Source organism: Xiphophorus hellerii, chromosome 2, assembly GCF_003331165.1.
Source record: "Xiphophorus hellerii strain 12219 chromosome 2, Xiphophorus_hellerii-4.1, whole genome shotgun sequence".
NCBI classification, from domain to species: Eukaryota; Metazoa; Chordata; class Actinopteri; order Cyprinodontiformes; family Poeciliidae; genus Xiphophorus; species Xiphophorus hellerii.
The window spans coordinates 25,051,768-25,069,281 of NC_045673.1; the positions used below are offsets into that span (position 1 = coordinate 25,051,768).

The 17,514-nt window shown below is 38.7% G+C and overlaps 1 protein-coding gene across 4 annotated transcripts; it reads right to left on the reverse strand.

Moving 5' to 3' along the window:
• Positions 1–285: 285 nt before the first annotated feature.
• On the reverse strand, positions 286–15,845 carry rerglb (RERG/RAS-like b). 4 transcript variants are annotated; one of them, XM_032577421.1, is made up of 5 exons: positions 15,151–15,845; positions 8,947–9,003; positions 7,787–7,860; positions 6,498–6,646; positions 286–3,617 (listed from the first exon to the last, which is right to left on the reverse strand). In XM_032577421.1, exons 1-5 carry the CDS (start codon positions 15,200–15,202, stop codon positions 3,332–3,334), a joined length of 618 nt encoding a protein of 205 aa, XP_032433312.1. In that variant the 5' UTR covers positions 15,203–15,845; the 3' UTR covers positions 286–3,331. The 4 variants fall into 4 exon arrangements, with proteins under 4 accessions (XP_032433312.1, XP_032433311.1, XP_032433314.1 ...); XM_032577420.1 differs by having other exon boundaries at positions 6,498–6,649; XM_032577423.1 differs by having other exon boundaries at positions 7,787–7,903; positions 15,151–15,210.
• Between the last annotated feature and the right edge of the window lie 1,669 nt (positions 15,846–17,514).

A 17,514-nucleotide genomic window follows, 5' to 3' on the forward strand; every position in this document is an offset into this window, starting at 1 on the left:
TTTTTTTTATTTATTTAGAAAAGCAAGGACATTTCTGACTTTTCCAAACTCATAAGTTTTTTGGCGGAAATTTACTCCTTTTTTTTTTTCTCAATGGCCCCATCACGGCGTTGCATCTGCCGTGCTCTTCCTGAAAGCCGCGCTAAGACCGCGCCAAATTCATAAAAGTACATTTAGAAAACATCTAAACGCGGCTATCCAGAAATTAAACTTAATAGCAAAAGCTATTATTTCAACACCCTTTCATTGTAAGAGGTAAACATACACAGACAAATGAAAGCCAGCAAATGAGCTGCTTAGCATTTTCCTTTATTTTGTGGGTCAGAAGCTAATATGTTTGGAAATCAGGGATTAGAATTAGAAATTAATTTTTTGTCCCACAATGGAGAAACTCCGGTATTGATACCAAACAGAGCTGTATGGTAGTGATTTGTTTGGTGAATAATAAACACAAAATGTCACCTAAAGTACCTAATACCAACTGTAAAGCATGGTGGTGGAGGGTTGATGATTTCTGTTGGCCACTCTTATGGTTAATGGTTGTTGAGAAAAAAATTTATTTTGAGAAAATATATTTCTACATGAATCTTGAGTCCAATTTTATTCAGTAAAAGATGGCATTTGGCACTGCTGCATCGCGGAATGAAACACTACATGATATGACAACATAAAACATATTTTACCCAATTGTAGTCAACACTACAGCTTTCCAGGAGTAGCATTACAACGAAAGTATGTTTATAACCCTTTACATGATGTCCATCATATATATTTTTCAGTAACGACACTTGGCTAACAGTTCACAGCGTTGCTAAAGTTTCTAAATGACAAGGTGTTCTCTACTAGCATCTCAAAAGTTTAATCCAGACAGGAAATGCATACAATCTCACACCGACACTCTGGTCTTTAAATTTTGTTCAGGTTTCAGCCCAAATCTGAATATTCATTTAAGAAAAATTACAAAAGAAGTAAGGTTAGTACAGGGAAACCATGCAGGAAATGCCCTGATATACCAGAAGAAGAGTTATAATACAGGACAGCCGCCAGCAGTGCACAATGGCTACAAACTTAGAGGGTTTTTTTTTTACATTTGGCAAGCTGCAGCGTTAGCTGGCTGTCGTCTCCGTCCTATCTGGAGCAAAAACATAATTTAAGAGTTGGCCAGACTTGGACATTTTTCTATTGTTGGCTTTTCAACCACTTATCATTTATCATAGATGTTGTCGTGTTGTAAAACTGCCTCAAGCTACAACAAGAACTGTGTTCTGAGTGAAAGAAAAAAGCAAATTGAAGCATTTCAATTTGAGAAAGGAAACGTTTGAGTTATTGCCTCTTTTTGTGCAACCATCTGCTCTATAGATCCTTCAGGTCCTAATCAATAAACCTCTGATTGTTTGATGAACGCCCTCTGCACATGCATGTTTTATGTGTGCAGGTGTTTGTTTCTTCTCTACGTATCAGTTTGATTTTTGGAAAAAGCAGTTAAGATAGGCACAATAGTTGGATTTATAACAAGAAAACTTGGGCAGAAAAAGTGCTTATTGCAGGATTGTTTTCTAAACTAGATTTGTAAATATTTTTTAACTTAAAGCAACTTGCTAGGGGGCTTACATAAGTGGCCTAAATTGGAAGCAGATCTATAGAGTTTTGTCACTAGATTTCTATACACACTAATTGCTACTCACAGTCAGTCGTGGGCACACTTCTGCTAATCTGCTAGCATGCTGATAGCAGAGCAAATTGTTTTATTAGGGCTTTAGCATTTTTGTTAACTTTGAAAATGTTTAGCGTCGTTAGCTTAGCTAAATACATTTTTTCACATAAACTCTGAAGCACTTATTTACTTTGCTGTTTGGTAAACTTTCAGTTGAATAAAGTTTGACGCCTCCGTTGAAGTTGAGAATTCTGCAGGAATTCTTCAAATGATCAAATCTTATATTATTTGTTGTGACACGTGCTTTGTCATAGACACATGGCTGGTACTAACATGTTTGAATTTTGCATTTTATATTAGCTTCTGATAAATACCATGTTGGTATAGAACTAGCAGATCTAACTTTTATGATTAGCGCTTTGTGGTTAGCGCAACATTTTAGTTAGCGGTGCCCATCACTGCTTGCAGTCAGCCATTCATGTTTCTTATTATAAAGTGCCTTTGAACAAGCAGCTGTGTTTGTGATTGTCCAACAGAAAAAAATTAATAAATGAGAAGTGAGAAAAAGTATGCAGGATCATTCAAATTTGTTCACAAAAACAAAATGACAGTGTGTTTCGGACTCATCCTCATTTACAATAATACCCCTTAATAAAGTCCATCCAATCAACCGCCATCAGGAGTCACCTAAGTGGTACACAGAGCTCCCCTGTTTGTAATTTCATCTTTTCCCAGGTTCAGTTATTCTGTAACTCTGGAGGGATTGTACGCTCTGTAAATGTGGGCTGTAAAACAAAAGGACCAAGGAGAAAGAAAATGTTCAAAAGCGCTCCGGTCAGATGAGACCAAAGTTCAACTTTTTGGCTTCAATGTGTGTCTGAGAACTAACACACCATCTACATTGTGCGACACTAGTGACCATAAAATGGAATTCACTCAATGGAAACATGGCAATTTGGAAAAAAACCTCGAAAAGCCTTAAAACGTTTTTGCTCTAGTATGAGGCGAGGTTTTTTCGGCTGTATCAAAATGTGATCAACAACCAGATTTTACCACTGGTGGAAAAAGACAACAGGAAGTGGTAGCAGGATGATGGCGAGGCGTGCGTTTTAATTGACTTATCGCGTGAACATAATTATTCACATGTGATTTTAAACGCGTTTTTTTATTTTTGACGGAAATACCACAATTGCAAGATTGTTTTTTCAACATTAGCAAAAAAAAAAAAAAAAAAAAAAATAGAAATGTTGACATTTGTAATTTGTAATTATGACATTGCTGCTGTCTTGCTTTAGATCAAAGCATATTCAGGTGCTCCTGTGGCCTAGTCAATGTCTACAGCTAAATCCAATTGAAAATCTCTGACTAAACCTAAGTTTTGCCAAAGAGGAGGTTTCATTTGCAAAAAATATTCATAAACCAAGCTTCATTTTACAGTTGCGCACCACTTTATGTGTCTAATACACAAAATCCCAAGAAAGTAGATTAAAGTCGTGGCCGTAACGTGATAAGTGGAAATGTTCAAGAGTACGTTTCAACGGTACTGACCGAACACGAAGCTCTGCTGCTTGCCTCGACTATGGCTTTGTTGGAAAAGAAGAAGAAGAAGAAAAAAGAAGCAACCTCCCAGTTCACCCAGCTTGACTTTGTTGTCATCTCATACTCCAACTGGGATCATCACACTGATTTCCTCCTCTTGCCAAACACGTTGTTGATGAGCTTGGCCATGGACTTGGAGCCGCTGTAGCGCCGGCGGTCGGCTCGGTACTTCAGGTGCTCCATCACCTGCCGGATGAGCCGGGTGAAGAGGCCGGCGATGTCCTGGTAGCTCTCAGCCGCCGACACCTCCTGGAAGTGGCAGCGGGTTTCCTGCGCCAGGCTGCGGCCTTCGTCCTCTCGCACCTGCCGGACGTGGCACAGGTCCTGCTTGTTACCCACCAGGCACACGGGAACGTCCGAGTCCCTGAAACGGGAACAAGTGTTAACTTGGACGGACACCATCATTACATATCCTACGTCCGGACACATTTCTGAACCCAAAACGATCCAGTTAATGAAAAAAAAAAAAGGCTCATTTTAATTTTGTCATTCATTGCAGATCCAAAACTTTAAAACAGATTTTTCACATTTGCTGTATCAAAAGAAAGGGATCTAGTTTTTCTTTTTTTTTTTTTTCCCCGCTTGATTGAGCGAATTTACTGTTGTTATTAAAAACGCATTTGGGTCACTGTCTTTCAGAACACTTGTTAATAGTTAGCCAAGTTTCATCAGTTAAGTCAATGCTGATTTTGGCACAGCACAGTCAGCTTTCCAGTCAAATTCTCTGGACAGACGTGGTTCTAATTATTATAAAGGTTTGTTTATAAAAAAGATAAATACATTGTGCCGAATTTAACATTTTCACGTGTAATAAAATGAGTACCTTAATTTACCGTCTAATTCTAAGCTTTGATCTCTTATTTCACTTTATATTTAGAATTCCTGACTACACTTTCTGAAACATTTGAAAGATGTTGCCGTTTATGTTTTACATGTTTGACCAAGATAGTTAACCTATTGTTTCTGTCAGTTTCTTTATTATTTATTTTACATTGGCTAGGAAATGTGATGCAGGACGGTTCAGTGTTAGGAACTGGAAACCGACGGCACGGTGAAGACAGCAGTTAGAGTCCTGCTTTATGGACGCTAAAATTTTATGGAAATTTCTAAAAGTTTCTCCATTTTTAGAAATCGAGAAATATTGTAGTCAAAACCAAACAGAAGAATCAGTGAAATTCAAGTCACTTGGACTGACTGAACCAATTAAAGTTGTTTTTACACGTTTGACCAAGCTTGTGAAGCTATTGGATAATTTAAGTGTGCAATACTGATGCAGTTATCAAATAAATTTGTAATTTAGTACATTTTTGTCTGTGTTTAAAAAAAAAAGAAGAAGAAGAACCCTTTTAAGTCAACTCGGCACCGTTTTTCTGTATCGTATCGGTATCGATACTAAACCTCAGATATCGGTATCGGAAGTGAAAAAGTGGATCTGTGCCTCCCTGGTCCTAGCATACAAATGCAACATTCACATCCTCTTCTTATCTTCGCCATGAGTTAATGATCTCCTCTTTCCTTTCCGTTGGTGAGATGAATTTTCCTGAGCCGGGTTGCCAGCCTGATGTGGCTCGGTTTGTTTTTCTCGCCCATCCTCTTGAACCGTTTATCAGGACCCACACGGCTCAGTCGGGACATTCCACAAACTCAAACCTGCACAAAGATTCCTGTTCATCTCCAAAGAGCCGAGTGGCGCTCTCGTTTTCGTTCCGTCTTCCCGCCGTATTTTTTTCTTTTTGGGGATGTCTGGGTGCGGTAGATGTAAATAATTCCAACCATTTCACCGCTTCCCTTGTTTAAATATTCTCTCTTAAACCGACAGTCTAGTTATGAGAAGAAATGCCTTTTGTTGGAGGTGGCCGGTGAACGACTTCCTTCGTCAGAGCGGATGTAACGCTACTCATTAAGATTTACGTTGTGTGCGAATCAGATGGTGCTATGGAATTTTATTTGTTTTTTAAACAAAAAACGTCTTTGCGCGTTCAGTTTTATCGTTTGGTGAAAATACAGCTATGAATATCGCAAATGTTATTTTTATGCTTTTCCACACGAGGACAGGTTTGGAATTTCTCAAAATAATAACGACAAACACCTCAACTGATCGCCGTCACATGTTGGGCTCACAACATGGCAAGGGAGTAACGTCAACAGGCCTCAGTTAGCAAGTTAAATGTCAAACTTTATGACAGAACAAGGAGATAAAGAATAAAAAACAACCATGTCATGATTTTAGGAGGGATACACAATATACTGCCACCATCATCAGTATCGGCCCCATAAATAAAACTGGGCTGATGTGAACAGAAACTTATACTGATACTTATTTTTTATCTTGTTTTATCTGTTTCTGGTTGGATTTATTTTTCTTTCCCCAAAGGTGTCGAAACGGTACTGAAATATATGTATTAACTAAAAGTATCGGTTATCGACCATAATAGCAATGAATAAGGAGTATTCAAAAAGTAAAAAAAAAAAAAAGAGGACATTTCGAATGTGGAAAATATTAAAACCCGATATTGATATCAGTTTGTACTGGCGCATCCTTAGTTTCTAGGAATTGACATTAAAAATGACTTTTCTCCCTGAACAACTTTGGGAACGTGATTTCTGCAATCAGTTATAGCAGCTGTCCAGCATGGAGGGTTGCTTTTAGAAATATTATAGTCAAACCAAACAGAAGCATTGATCCAACTAATGTTTCTTAGTGTTTCTGTTCTTATAATTTAGCTTTTGTCACTGGTTTCAGTGTCGTTTTTGTAGTACATTGCACATTTTGTTAATTAAGAACATTTTTATATTTTCTTTGTCAAAAAGCAGTCTGTCATCTTTCTTTTTTACTTTTGAAAAACGTGATTATTTTTGAGTTTGAGTTTTTTTCTAAAGATTTTCAAAGATTAATCTCGAAATTTCAGAGGGTTGTTTTAAGCAAATTTAACTCAGAAATTTCCCCTTTTTTGTGGGGCGGGGGAATCTTTGAGGTTTTCACCTCTTTTTTTCCACCTTATCTGCAGTGGCTCTTAACACGCCGCTGCAGATACTTTCTGCGCTCTCAAATTCACAACAGAACTTCCATAAATGTTCACAGTAGGACATATTTCTACCTGTGAAACAATTAGAGGCTAACAGGAAAAGCCTCAATGCTAAACACAACCTCTGTCAGAGCTCCTCACAGCTACATGACGTCGGCGTGTTGTTGTTTCTGATCTACTGTTCTCTGTGGCCGTGTTGAGTTGGTTTTGCCTCTGACCCTTTGCAGCTGTCGGTGCGCGCCTCCCGGATCTGCCGCAGGATGCTTTTGGCGTTGATGAAGGAAGAGCGGTCACTGATGTTGTACACCACCACAAAACCGTCTGCCCAGTCCACCGGCTCCTCCAGGATGCACCGGGCCTCGGAGCTCTGCTGACAGGAGAACATGTGCTTTTATTCTAAAATCACTACAAAAGTACACAAAAAAATAGAAAAAGCAGCTTTAATTAAATTTTCTATTCTAAAATTATTAGCTACCTAAGTTTCTATGAATATCTTATGCCGTTTTCATGTCTGAAAGCTACGTATAACACTTTGTAGAAGTATTTATACACCCTATTGTTTTCACGTATTACAACCACGCAGTGGCTGTAAAAAGTATTCAACCCCTTTGGATGTTTTACCCTTTAATTACCCTTCAACTCCGAGAATAGACTTTAAAATACTTCTGTTAGTTTCTATTTGCTAAATGCCACAATAATGAGAGAATATGTCAGAGATTTATATACGATTGTCAAACTCAGACGTTTACATACAGATTGATTACTGTCTCTTCAAACAATGAGGTGAAGCCCAGATGATGACGTGGTGAGGAACAGGTGCACTTCATGAAACAGATGACATGATGAGAAAAACAACATTATGTGAAAATATTGAAGCAACGTCCAAATCAAGGTTTATTTATTAATAGATATTAATGGGGGTTTTTTAAATTAGAAGTTTACATACATTTCCTCTGTATTTATTAGCATTGTCTTTGGACAGTATGAGTTTTATGAAGTGCACCAGTTCCTCACCACGTCATCATCTGGGCGTTCCCTCATTGTTTAAAGAGACATTAATCAATCTGTACGTAAGCTTCCGATTTTTAAACATATTCATAAATAAGTCTGACATATTCTTTCTCTGGTTACTCTGACATTCAGCAAATAGAAATATTTTTTGGAAAATATAACTGACCTAAAGCAACAAAACTTTGGTCTGATTTTACTTTGGAGGCCGAGAAAAAAAAAAAGTGTGTCTTCGTATTCGGCGTACGTTAACGTCTGATTTCACCTGCACATGCCACACTTTTCAGATTTACAGAATGATTTGAAGTTTTGTAGTTTGGAATGTGGAATTTTTATTTTATTTTATCTGTTCCAGGTATTACTACGTCCAGCCTGAAATGAAACTTGTCTAGAAGCTGACTTTTGCCTATCTAAAGTAATGAACGTTGAAAATAAGAGAATTCCAAACAGGAAAGTTCAACCTGGGCTCCGTATCGTAGCTTTGAGATGTGAGCCGTACCTGAGAGCAGGGGTCAAACACTTCGAGGTTCAGCTGCCTGCCGTCGATCGACAGCCTCTTATGGTACAAAGAGTCTGTAAACGAGACGCAAGAGAGAGAAAAAAAAAGGGACAAAACCTACAGGCATAAATATCATTGCAGCTTTATTCTGTTTGATTTGTGCATTTTGTGTTTATGAGTGACATACATTTTGAATTTGTCCTTTACAAATTAACTACAATCTTGTAGTCTTGCATGGATTTTAAATAGACGCACCGATCCGATATTAATATCGGTCTTGATATTGGAAAAAAAAATACTAGATCGGGTATCAGTGCCAGTGTTCCTGATCCATAAGGGCAGATCTATTTAGTCTAATTCTATGCTTGGTACTCTGAGCATCATGCTTTATTATTTATTTGACAATGTATTTAGATTCCCTAATTGCACTTTCTGAACCGTTTGAAAGAAGTTTTACACGTTTGACCAAGGCAGTCAACCTTTTGTTTTTGTCAGTTTCTTTGTGTTTATTTCACGTTGGCTGTTATGCTTCCAATTGCACTCACTAAACAAATTAAAGTTGTTTTTACATGTTTGACCAAGATACTGGTGTATTTCAGCGTTGCTGTACTGGCGCACAGTCATCAGATAAATTTGTAATTCAGTACATTTTTCCACTTTGCCAATTTCTACCCTCATTTTGTAGCCTGTCACTATTGCTTTAGGGTACTTTTTAATAGAGAAGTCAAATAAATATCTACAAATGCACAAATGTTTTGTACAAGTCCAATTAATTGCATATTATTTGGAGGTTTATGATGGGCAAGTGAAAAACTCAAATAATGACCTTTCCCATTAATCATGATTATGGTAATCATGGTAAAGCTGATTTCTGGACAAATTAAAGATTATGAACTGATCACACCAAATTAATTCTGAGTAGTTTCTGTTTGGTTGGTAATTTTTTAAAAGTCATAAAAATCCATCGGAAAAAAAAAAAACCTTAGGTCATCAGGTTTCAGGTTGGATAAGAAACATTTTTCAGTGAAAGGAAACGACCAAAAACGATAAAGAGGTGAAACGACCGTCACCGATCTGTATCTGATAGCAGCGCTAGGTATTTATGGTCTGCTACTGAAGCTTTTAAAAGCAAAGGGCTTTCTGAATCTGGAAACACTTACTTGCATTCGAGGCGTATTCACCAATAAAGCGTCTGGTCAAGAATCGCACAAGGACAGCTGGAGGAAACAGAAGAAGAAGAAGCAGCAATATGAAGCACGGGATCGTCAAGGTCTCATGTCTCACAGGTGAAGGGAATGAGGTGTGAAAAAAAAAACTTCATTTATCTGTGCAGGCCCAACACAGAGCCAACAGTTTCTGGGACTGGAACGGTGAAAACCTTTAGCTCCACATCAAACAGGCCACGCCGCTTTGCTGGAAAAGTTTTGTGTGCATGTTTGGCACACCGAGCGGGTCCATTCACGCCCACATGGAACCGACTGACCGGGGCCAGTTCTGGTCCCACAGACAACAAGTTTCAATTGTTGGGCCGGGGTCCCAGAACAGAACATTAATGACGGTAGGACTCAACACATACACACACACACACACGCACACACACACACACACACACGATGTCATTTCAATTCGGAAAAGAACCCGAAGGCTTACATCTCATTGTGCTTTAGCGCGCCGGAGGTTCTTGTCGCTGCCACAGCCGAGAGGCCGAAGCAGCCGAGAACAAAACCGAGCACAGAGCGCAACAAGCAGAGCAGAAATGGTAACGAACGGACCCAAGCATGCAGGAACAGAGTGCAGAGGGTTACAGACCCTCCACAGTCACAGCTCCGATGTAGGCCGCTCAGTTACTGTTATGTCCTCTGATCTCTAGGACTACATAAAAGCTTCAGTAACATTTGAGCTTCAGCATGAAAGAAAAAAAAGGAAGGGAAAAAAAAGAAAGAAAAAAGATATATATATATATATATATATAATTTTTTTAGATTACATCTCCGCATGGGCGTAGGTTTGGGTATGGACGGTCGTGACATGTCACGACCAATATTCAAGGGATATAAAATAGTCCCGACCAATTTTTGCCATATTAATTAAAAAAAACAACATATGTATTTTTTAACAAAAACAAAATAAATAAACGAAAATCTACATTGATTAGTTTAATATTTCAATATACTACGCAGTGGTAGCATTCATTTTAAAATTCGCTGTTATGAACTATGACGACCCATGCCGCTATTGGCTCACAGAACGTGGATCTTCGTTCTTTGATTAGCTGCAACAGGCGGCAGCCAGCTGCCCACACGCGGAACGGAAGCTTGGTCCATGGTGCTGACAGTGAACGCGTCTCCTTCTGAGTTTGACATTTATTATGAGTCTCCGAGACCATGTCGCCACCAAAAAAGAAAAGGACGACAGACATTAGAAGTTATTTTGCTACCTCGGCTGTAAGTACAGTGAGTGGACCCATAAGTTAGATATCTATCACGCAAGGCATTTGTTGTAAAGTCCGGTGTTTAGTAAGGTCAGCACTGAATGTGAGGTAGAATAGGTCTGTTAATTATGTAATATTTTTTCACATAGGGAGGGGGCAGGAGGGGAGGGGGTTATTAAGCCAATGTGGTGCCCCCCCCTCCACTGGTCAAAAATGGTCGGTGCGGCGCTACGACTCTCACACTGGGTTTACGCCTATGCGGCAGTGAAGGAGACCTGCTGCTGCTGTGCAGAGCTACTCAGGTCTGTTAGATTCATGGCATCAAAACACGAAGAACTTTCCACAATTTTCCCCACAAACTAACCGACTGAGTTGAGTAAAGCTGTTGGATGCAGGTAATTTTAGCTAAATGATGACTAGCTAATACCAATACAGCACCTTCAGCTTGTTAACTAGCAGCCTGTAGGCTACTGATGTTGTTGTTTATGTTCAAAAGTGTGTAGTTACATTGAGTAACTTTTTTGGGGGGGAAAAAAGAGGTACTTTTTTTTTCAAAAAAAAAAAATTACTTATATGAGTAGTTTTACTGCACTGTACCTTTTTCTTTTACTTGAGTAGTATTATTATTATTGCTGTGTATTCATTTTGCCCCCCCAATAAAGCTGATGCCCCCCATGTTAAACTCGTCTGGAGCTGGGGCTGGGGGGGGGGATAAAGATGTTGGAGAGACGAAGAAAAGCTTTTCAAAGTGGTTGAAAGACAGCAGGTAAGTAATGTCAGTGTATCAACAAGAGAGTTGTAAATATTCAGGTTAGCTTAAGCTAGGCTAAAATGACAGGCGGATGTTGTTGTCTCCGTCCGGTATTGAACTAATACGGGACGCGATCTATTCCGTATTGCTATAATGTTTGATAGACACACCTAACACACACATCTCAACAATAAGTGTAAAAGTAATGACCAAAACAAAACTCGGGAAATATTAAGGTCAAATAAACTGTAGTTGCGGGACCTAAATAGGACCCCCCCCTCCCCGCTCCGCTCCTCCCTCAAACCCCACGCTGTTCTCACGGTTGCCTAGAGACGGTTGCTACGCAGCCGCGGTGAGCTGCTATCAACCCGCGTCTTTTTAAAATGTCCACCCGATAAAACACCGTCCTTAGAAGCAAAACCTCTGGCAAAAATACAGACGGTAGTGGGAAGACACAGGCTAAACAATCACAGTGACGTTTTAAAGGGGCATTAAAATAAATGTGTCTGTGACATTCAGTGGCACCCAGTGGGTTTGATATCAGACAGAATGGATCAGGAGAGGAACCGCAGACCCGTCAGAACCTAAAGAAGCAGTCATCAGTCTCTTCATCCCTCAGTCATTTCCCGAGACTGAAAAATAATATAGATGGCAATTTAAAGAACAAATCATACGAATAGATTAAGAAATAAATTAATACATATTGTGAAGGGAACATTAAAAAGATGACATGTTTGCATACACCTCAGGAAGTATGTAGTTGTGCCCCTGGCATGACTCCTCCAAGTAGTTAGGGGTGTGAATAGCAATGTGTCAAAATGACAAACAGGTTTTAGATCTTTTTATGGCTTTTTTTTTTTTTTAAAGGTCAAATATTTACAATATTACATTAACCCAACCCTTTACCATGATTATTTGATGATGGTTATAACATCATCATTTAGCTTTTCTTTTTTTTATATATAATCTGTATTTGGCTGGCGCTAGTGGCCTTTTTACATTTTTCAGACATCATTTAGGAATTTGAAGGTCTGTCTCAGAGATTTTCTTTGGTGTGGCTCTGACTGTTGAAGTGAGAGGGAACGCCATGTTGAGCTCAAATCCACTACCAGGGGCCTTCAAAGAGAAAACAGCAGAAGCTTCTCAGGAGATGTACGTTATCTACAGAGGGGAGACATTCAAAACAAACCGCTGGCTAGCTAGACAAGCTCAAGGCCACAAGATACTAACAGAAGTCTTCAAAAAAATCGAAAAGCAAGATTTTGTGCCACTGATATGGTTGCTCACAGCGCGCGTGATCTCTGGTAAGCTTCATAGTGTCGAACTGGCGCAGCAATTGGGTAAAATTTAAAACTTCAATACAATCCACATCTACAGCAAGCAATCGTTTCTCAATAGCCAAAGAATCCAGACCCTCTGGACGAAGCCAAGCGTAGAACAAGGAGATGGTTTTTACCGCGCTAGTAAATATGATGTTTACAATATTTCTCACATAAAATGAAAATGCGAAGTAATTTCCCTGCTGGGATGAATAAAGTACTTCTATTCTATTCTATTCTAAAAGAAAAAAAACCTAACCCTATCAACATTTGTATTGACAAAACTGAATGATTAACTGCTGACTGTGATAAAACCTTTAAATCAGGCACTAAGTCTGTGTTCACTCAATATAACCCGAAGAACTGACATCAAAATATAGCAACAACTGAGTTGGACATAAATTAGCCTAACTTTTATTTTGAAATGTGTGCCTTACTAATTCATTTGAATTTAAGCAATACGTCAAAATGTGTACGATGTCAGCTCTTTTTCAAGTACCAGTGAGGAAAACCAATCTCGCCTGTTCTCTCTGCTCCCCACTGGCTTCCTGTGTGACAAAGAAATTATTTTAAATTCCTTCCCTTGGCTTTTAAATGTCTCGTTTCTCCTTCTTCTCAATAGCTCTCCTTTTGTTTCACATCTGGCCCTTCAATCAGCTGACCAGTTTATGACGGTTGTGTCAAAAACGAGGCCGAAGCTCAAAGGAGATTGCGCCTCTTCATTCTTGGAGATTATGGGAAAAGTTGCCATTAAACATTAGTGTGTCTTTTCTTTTAAAAACCTACTCATTTGGTTCTTTATCTTCACAATGTAAGCTGCTTTATTTCTGTTTCTGTTTTTACTTTAGTCATTGTAACATGATTTAATTCTGCTTGTGCCTTTCTCTATTTTATTCCTATCTAAATCTTGGTTTGATCCGTTTTAGTTGCGTACCGCATTTGGTTAAATAAATGTGTTTTTTCTAACTAAAAATTGCTTCAGAAATGGGGACATTTTAACTCTCAGTGGCAAACAAACAAAAAAACCAGATACTCCACTGTTAGCATAGCTCTTCTCGGCATTTACCTATTTTTTTGCCTACCAAAACAAAATCACACCGACAAATATTTGAATGGAAAACAAGACCCTGTTTGTCTTCTGTTTCAGTAATATATCGTATATACTATTAAAAAGTTTGGTTTTCATACTGGGAGAAAGAGCAGCAACCGTGGCTAGCTAGTAGTTTGCTCGTGCTAGCTATAGCTGTTTACCAGTCAACACTCCACAGTCTGAAGTCATTTCAGGTTTTTGCCACTTCCAGTCGTCCATTACAGAAATGAAACATATCCAATTTCTTCTCTGCTCTCACAGTTGGACAGATATTGGTATCATCGCGCTCCAAGCCCCCTAGTGGCCAGTTTGGCCATTACTCATCAGCTCACTCAGCTCTGCGTTCCACATTACAAACTAATGTTGTAGTTTGTGATTAAGGTTGAAGTGAGTGGTAGGGTTAAGTGTTATCGAGAAGAAAAGTAAAGAATCTCAGAACTGGAATAAGCCTGCTGGGAGCGGCGGGGGCTTGAGAGCGGTGCCAGCTGCTTGATGCTTTTCTTCCACTTCTCTCTGATTAAAATTGGAACGATTTCATTGTGCAAAAAAAAGACAACCACCATATTTTGGTCTCCAGTGCATGCGAAGTTTGAACTCTGGCAAATCGAAACCTTCCACATGGACCTGGGTCAAAATGGGATTCACGCTAGTCGATGAATCTACACGAACTCTGCCAAAGTTCTTCTGTTTTACTTTTTTATTTTTTATAATTGCGTCAGTGAAAATGAAGACCTCCAGGTGTGCCAAGAATCCAGAAAAACAAAGTGCTACTGTTTTGTTAGGAGATGTTAAGGAGATGAAGAAGAGCAAACAGAATATCCTTTCCTTGAAAATAGTAATTAACTCTGCGTTGCAAGAGAAATTTCAATGACGTAATTAAATTCCAAATACAAAATGTTCTTAGTGCCTTCATTCTTATTATTTTTAATTTTTTGAAATTTATTTTCATTGCTATTACATTACAAACACCCTCGAAAGTTTTAAATGAGAAAACGTAAAACGCATCGCAGAGTTAATCAAGGCGTGCTAAGCAAAATAAACAAACAAGATTAATGCAAAAGAAATATAAAATATATTCATCTTATCAGATCTGAACAGCTGATTTAAGAAGAAAACACAATACTGTCAGGTCTAAGTGGAAAAAAATAAAGAAATTATACAAGAATAAAAAGATGTAGTTTCTTAAAACACTAAACAGCTAAAAAAGATACAAAAAAATACTTTTTTTCTGAATAAATGTCATGTTTGGATTTAATTTGATGAGTAGAGCAGATTTGTTTCGCTTTAAGATCAAAATGACAGATTTCAGCTTCTTGGGAAGAACAGGGAGCGAGGGCGTCAAGTACGATCAGTCATTAGTGATTAATTAATTGATCAGTAATTAGCTGACATTTCCAGCAGCATCTCTCAGACAAGCACAGCAAATGTTTTCCTGAAGACAGAATGGATGTCTAATGTACATTCTGTTGCTGATCATATGTTTTTTTTCCTGCATTTTGAAAATATTATATTTATAAGTAAAGCAGAAAAAAAAAAAATCTAGTTAACAAAGAAGATCTATCTTATTCTTTCCATCTCAGGAATAAGTAGAAGAATCTGGTTTATTACACAGAAGTCACAAAAGTCACAATTAGTTCTAAAATGATGTATTTACATCGATACATTTTCCACTGATTTCTAGGATGCCTCTGCCTTAAAAGAAAAAAAAAAGAGAGAAGAAAACCAAGTAAATATTTATTTTTCCCCGTTATCCGAGTTGGTTTTGTGGCCCACCTGACTTGCCGGCCCCCTGGCTCCCCAGCAGGGCCAGCTTGACGTCGTTCATGGTCGTCGTGGCGTCGGGTCCTCGGCTGGTTGTCCGTTTGCAGCTCCGCGTTGCGTCTGGGATTCAGGTCCGCGTCCGTGCATTATATACTCCTCTGACAGTCCAGACAGGATGGTGAAGGTGCAGCACTGTGCCCCCCCCCCCCCCCCCACAACTCCACCTCCTCTCTTCAAAGAGTTGTTTCACTTTTTAAAGCCAGAGGGAGAGAAGAGGGACGGCGAAACAATCCCCCTCCCTCCTTCTGTTTCCAGGAGCTCTACAGTACATGTCTCTCTCTCTCCCGTGTCTGTTTTCTCCCTTTCTGTTATCCTCCAGCTCTCTCCCTCCCCTCGCTGCCCCTCACTCTGTTTTCATTTCCGTCTTCCTTTTCCCCCCCTTGCTTTATTTCTTATATGTCTTTTCTGTCTCTGCCCCCTCCCACACAGGGGTCACTCAAAGGCCAAGAATGACTAAACCTATTTTGCTGATCCTGCCCTTAACAGTGTAACTGTACACTCACTGCCATCTGTGAGCCTTTCTGTTATTCTTCATACACCAACGATAACGAAGCTCGTTTCCTCCTGGCAGATTCGGAGCCGATCGTTGTTCGACTGAATTGTTCCACGTCGGCGATTAAAATAAATGTATTTGTTTTAATAAACAACTTCTTTGGTAACACTTTATTTGGCGGGTTGTGAATAAGACTGTCCTGACACCGTCATAAACATGACATAACACCCGTCATGAACATGAGTAAGTATTCATGAATATTTATGACTGTTGTCATAAAGTGTCATTCGGTAAATCATGACACTTTTAATACAAAGTTGACATTATTCAAAATGTCTTCGTTATGACAACTTGACATTAACCAAGAAATCATGATCTGTCATACATTAGTTATAAAAGTATTAATGATTAAACTTTAAAAATGATGTAGCTTAATGTTATTAAAGCTAAAGTTTAATCAGTCATCCAATTAAAGTCTTTAATTTACAGAATAACTAGTTTTGTGTAGAAGGAAACGCATCATAACACTGTATTCTAGAATAAGTGCGCACATTTTAGTTTACACTGTTATGTTTCGCTCAGTTTAACCTCAGTTTAATTTGAGTTACCTCAGTGCCGGTCTGGCCGCTCCAGTCCTTCAGGCGAACAAAGAGGTGGAGAAGGGGTGGAGCAAGCCTGCTGAGACTGCAAATTGGTTCATACCATTATCATCATCAAGAGTGGGGGGGAAATGGGATTTTCCTATGTTAGCTTCAGTTAGTTTTTTTGTGTGTTCTCCCCTTTGTGTCGCCTATGTGGCCTGATCAGCCAGTATTTAAGTTTCCCTTTTGTCTCATTTAGGTCTGTTTGTTTGAGTCAGTCTGAGTTGAATTCTGTTACTTTGACCTCTTTTATGGGCCCAATGTTGTCATTTTTCATTATTTTCCCAAATTTTTGTTTTGGGTTAAATAAAAAAAATGTTTAAAAAAAAACTCTTTTTGAATTTAAGCCTGTGCCTGGCTGCACGGACCATCACAAGCACGAAAAAGTTCAAGAGGAAAACTTTAAAGATGTATAATAAATATCGAAGCTTTCTGTTTCTAAATAACATTTAGTTAAATAAAAGCTTCTTGCCCGTTTGGACTTTTGATATTTCTGCATAAGGCTCATTATGTGTCAGATGTTCCTTATTCTCGAAAAAGCGTGAATTTTTGTAATAGCCTTTTCACATTACAACCACAACCTTCAGCGTATTTTATTAAGATTTTTATGGTTTAGATCGATACAAAGTAGTGCGAAATTTTGTAGGATCAAAATGACACAAGGGTTTTTATATTTTTTGGATATTAATAACCTAAGAGTGACATATGCTTTTATATTTCGGCTCCATGAGTTAATTCCTCATAGAGCCATATTTCACTGCAGGTCCAGCTGCATGTCTTTACCAGCTTTGCCCATTAAGGATTGTATTTTTTGGCAGGTGCTTCGTAAAATAGCTAAAGTTCAATCAGAATGGTTGGAAAACATCTGTGAGCAGACATTTTCTAATCTTTGATCGTCTTTTATTTTTAGCTTTGGCTGTGCGCCGCATCCAGAAAGTATTCACAGCGCTTAACTTTTTCCACACTTCATACTACGGCTTTATTCCAAGTTATACTAAATGAAGCTCTATCCTAAAAATTCGACACACAGATACCGTGCTATGATAATGTGGACAAAAGTGCACATTTGTTAAAAATAGACAAATTGACCTGAACTACCGCTGCTTCTAATTTGCAGTTGCGGACTCAGTAGTACGAAGTGTCGCGTGCGTTTTGTTTACCTCGGACATCGGACCTTGGAGG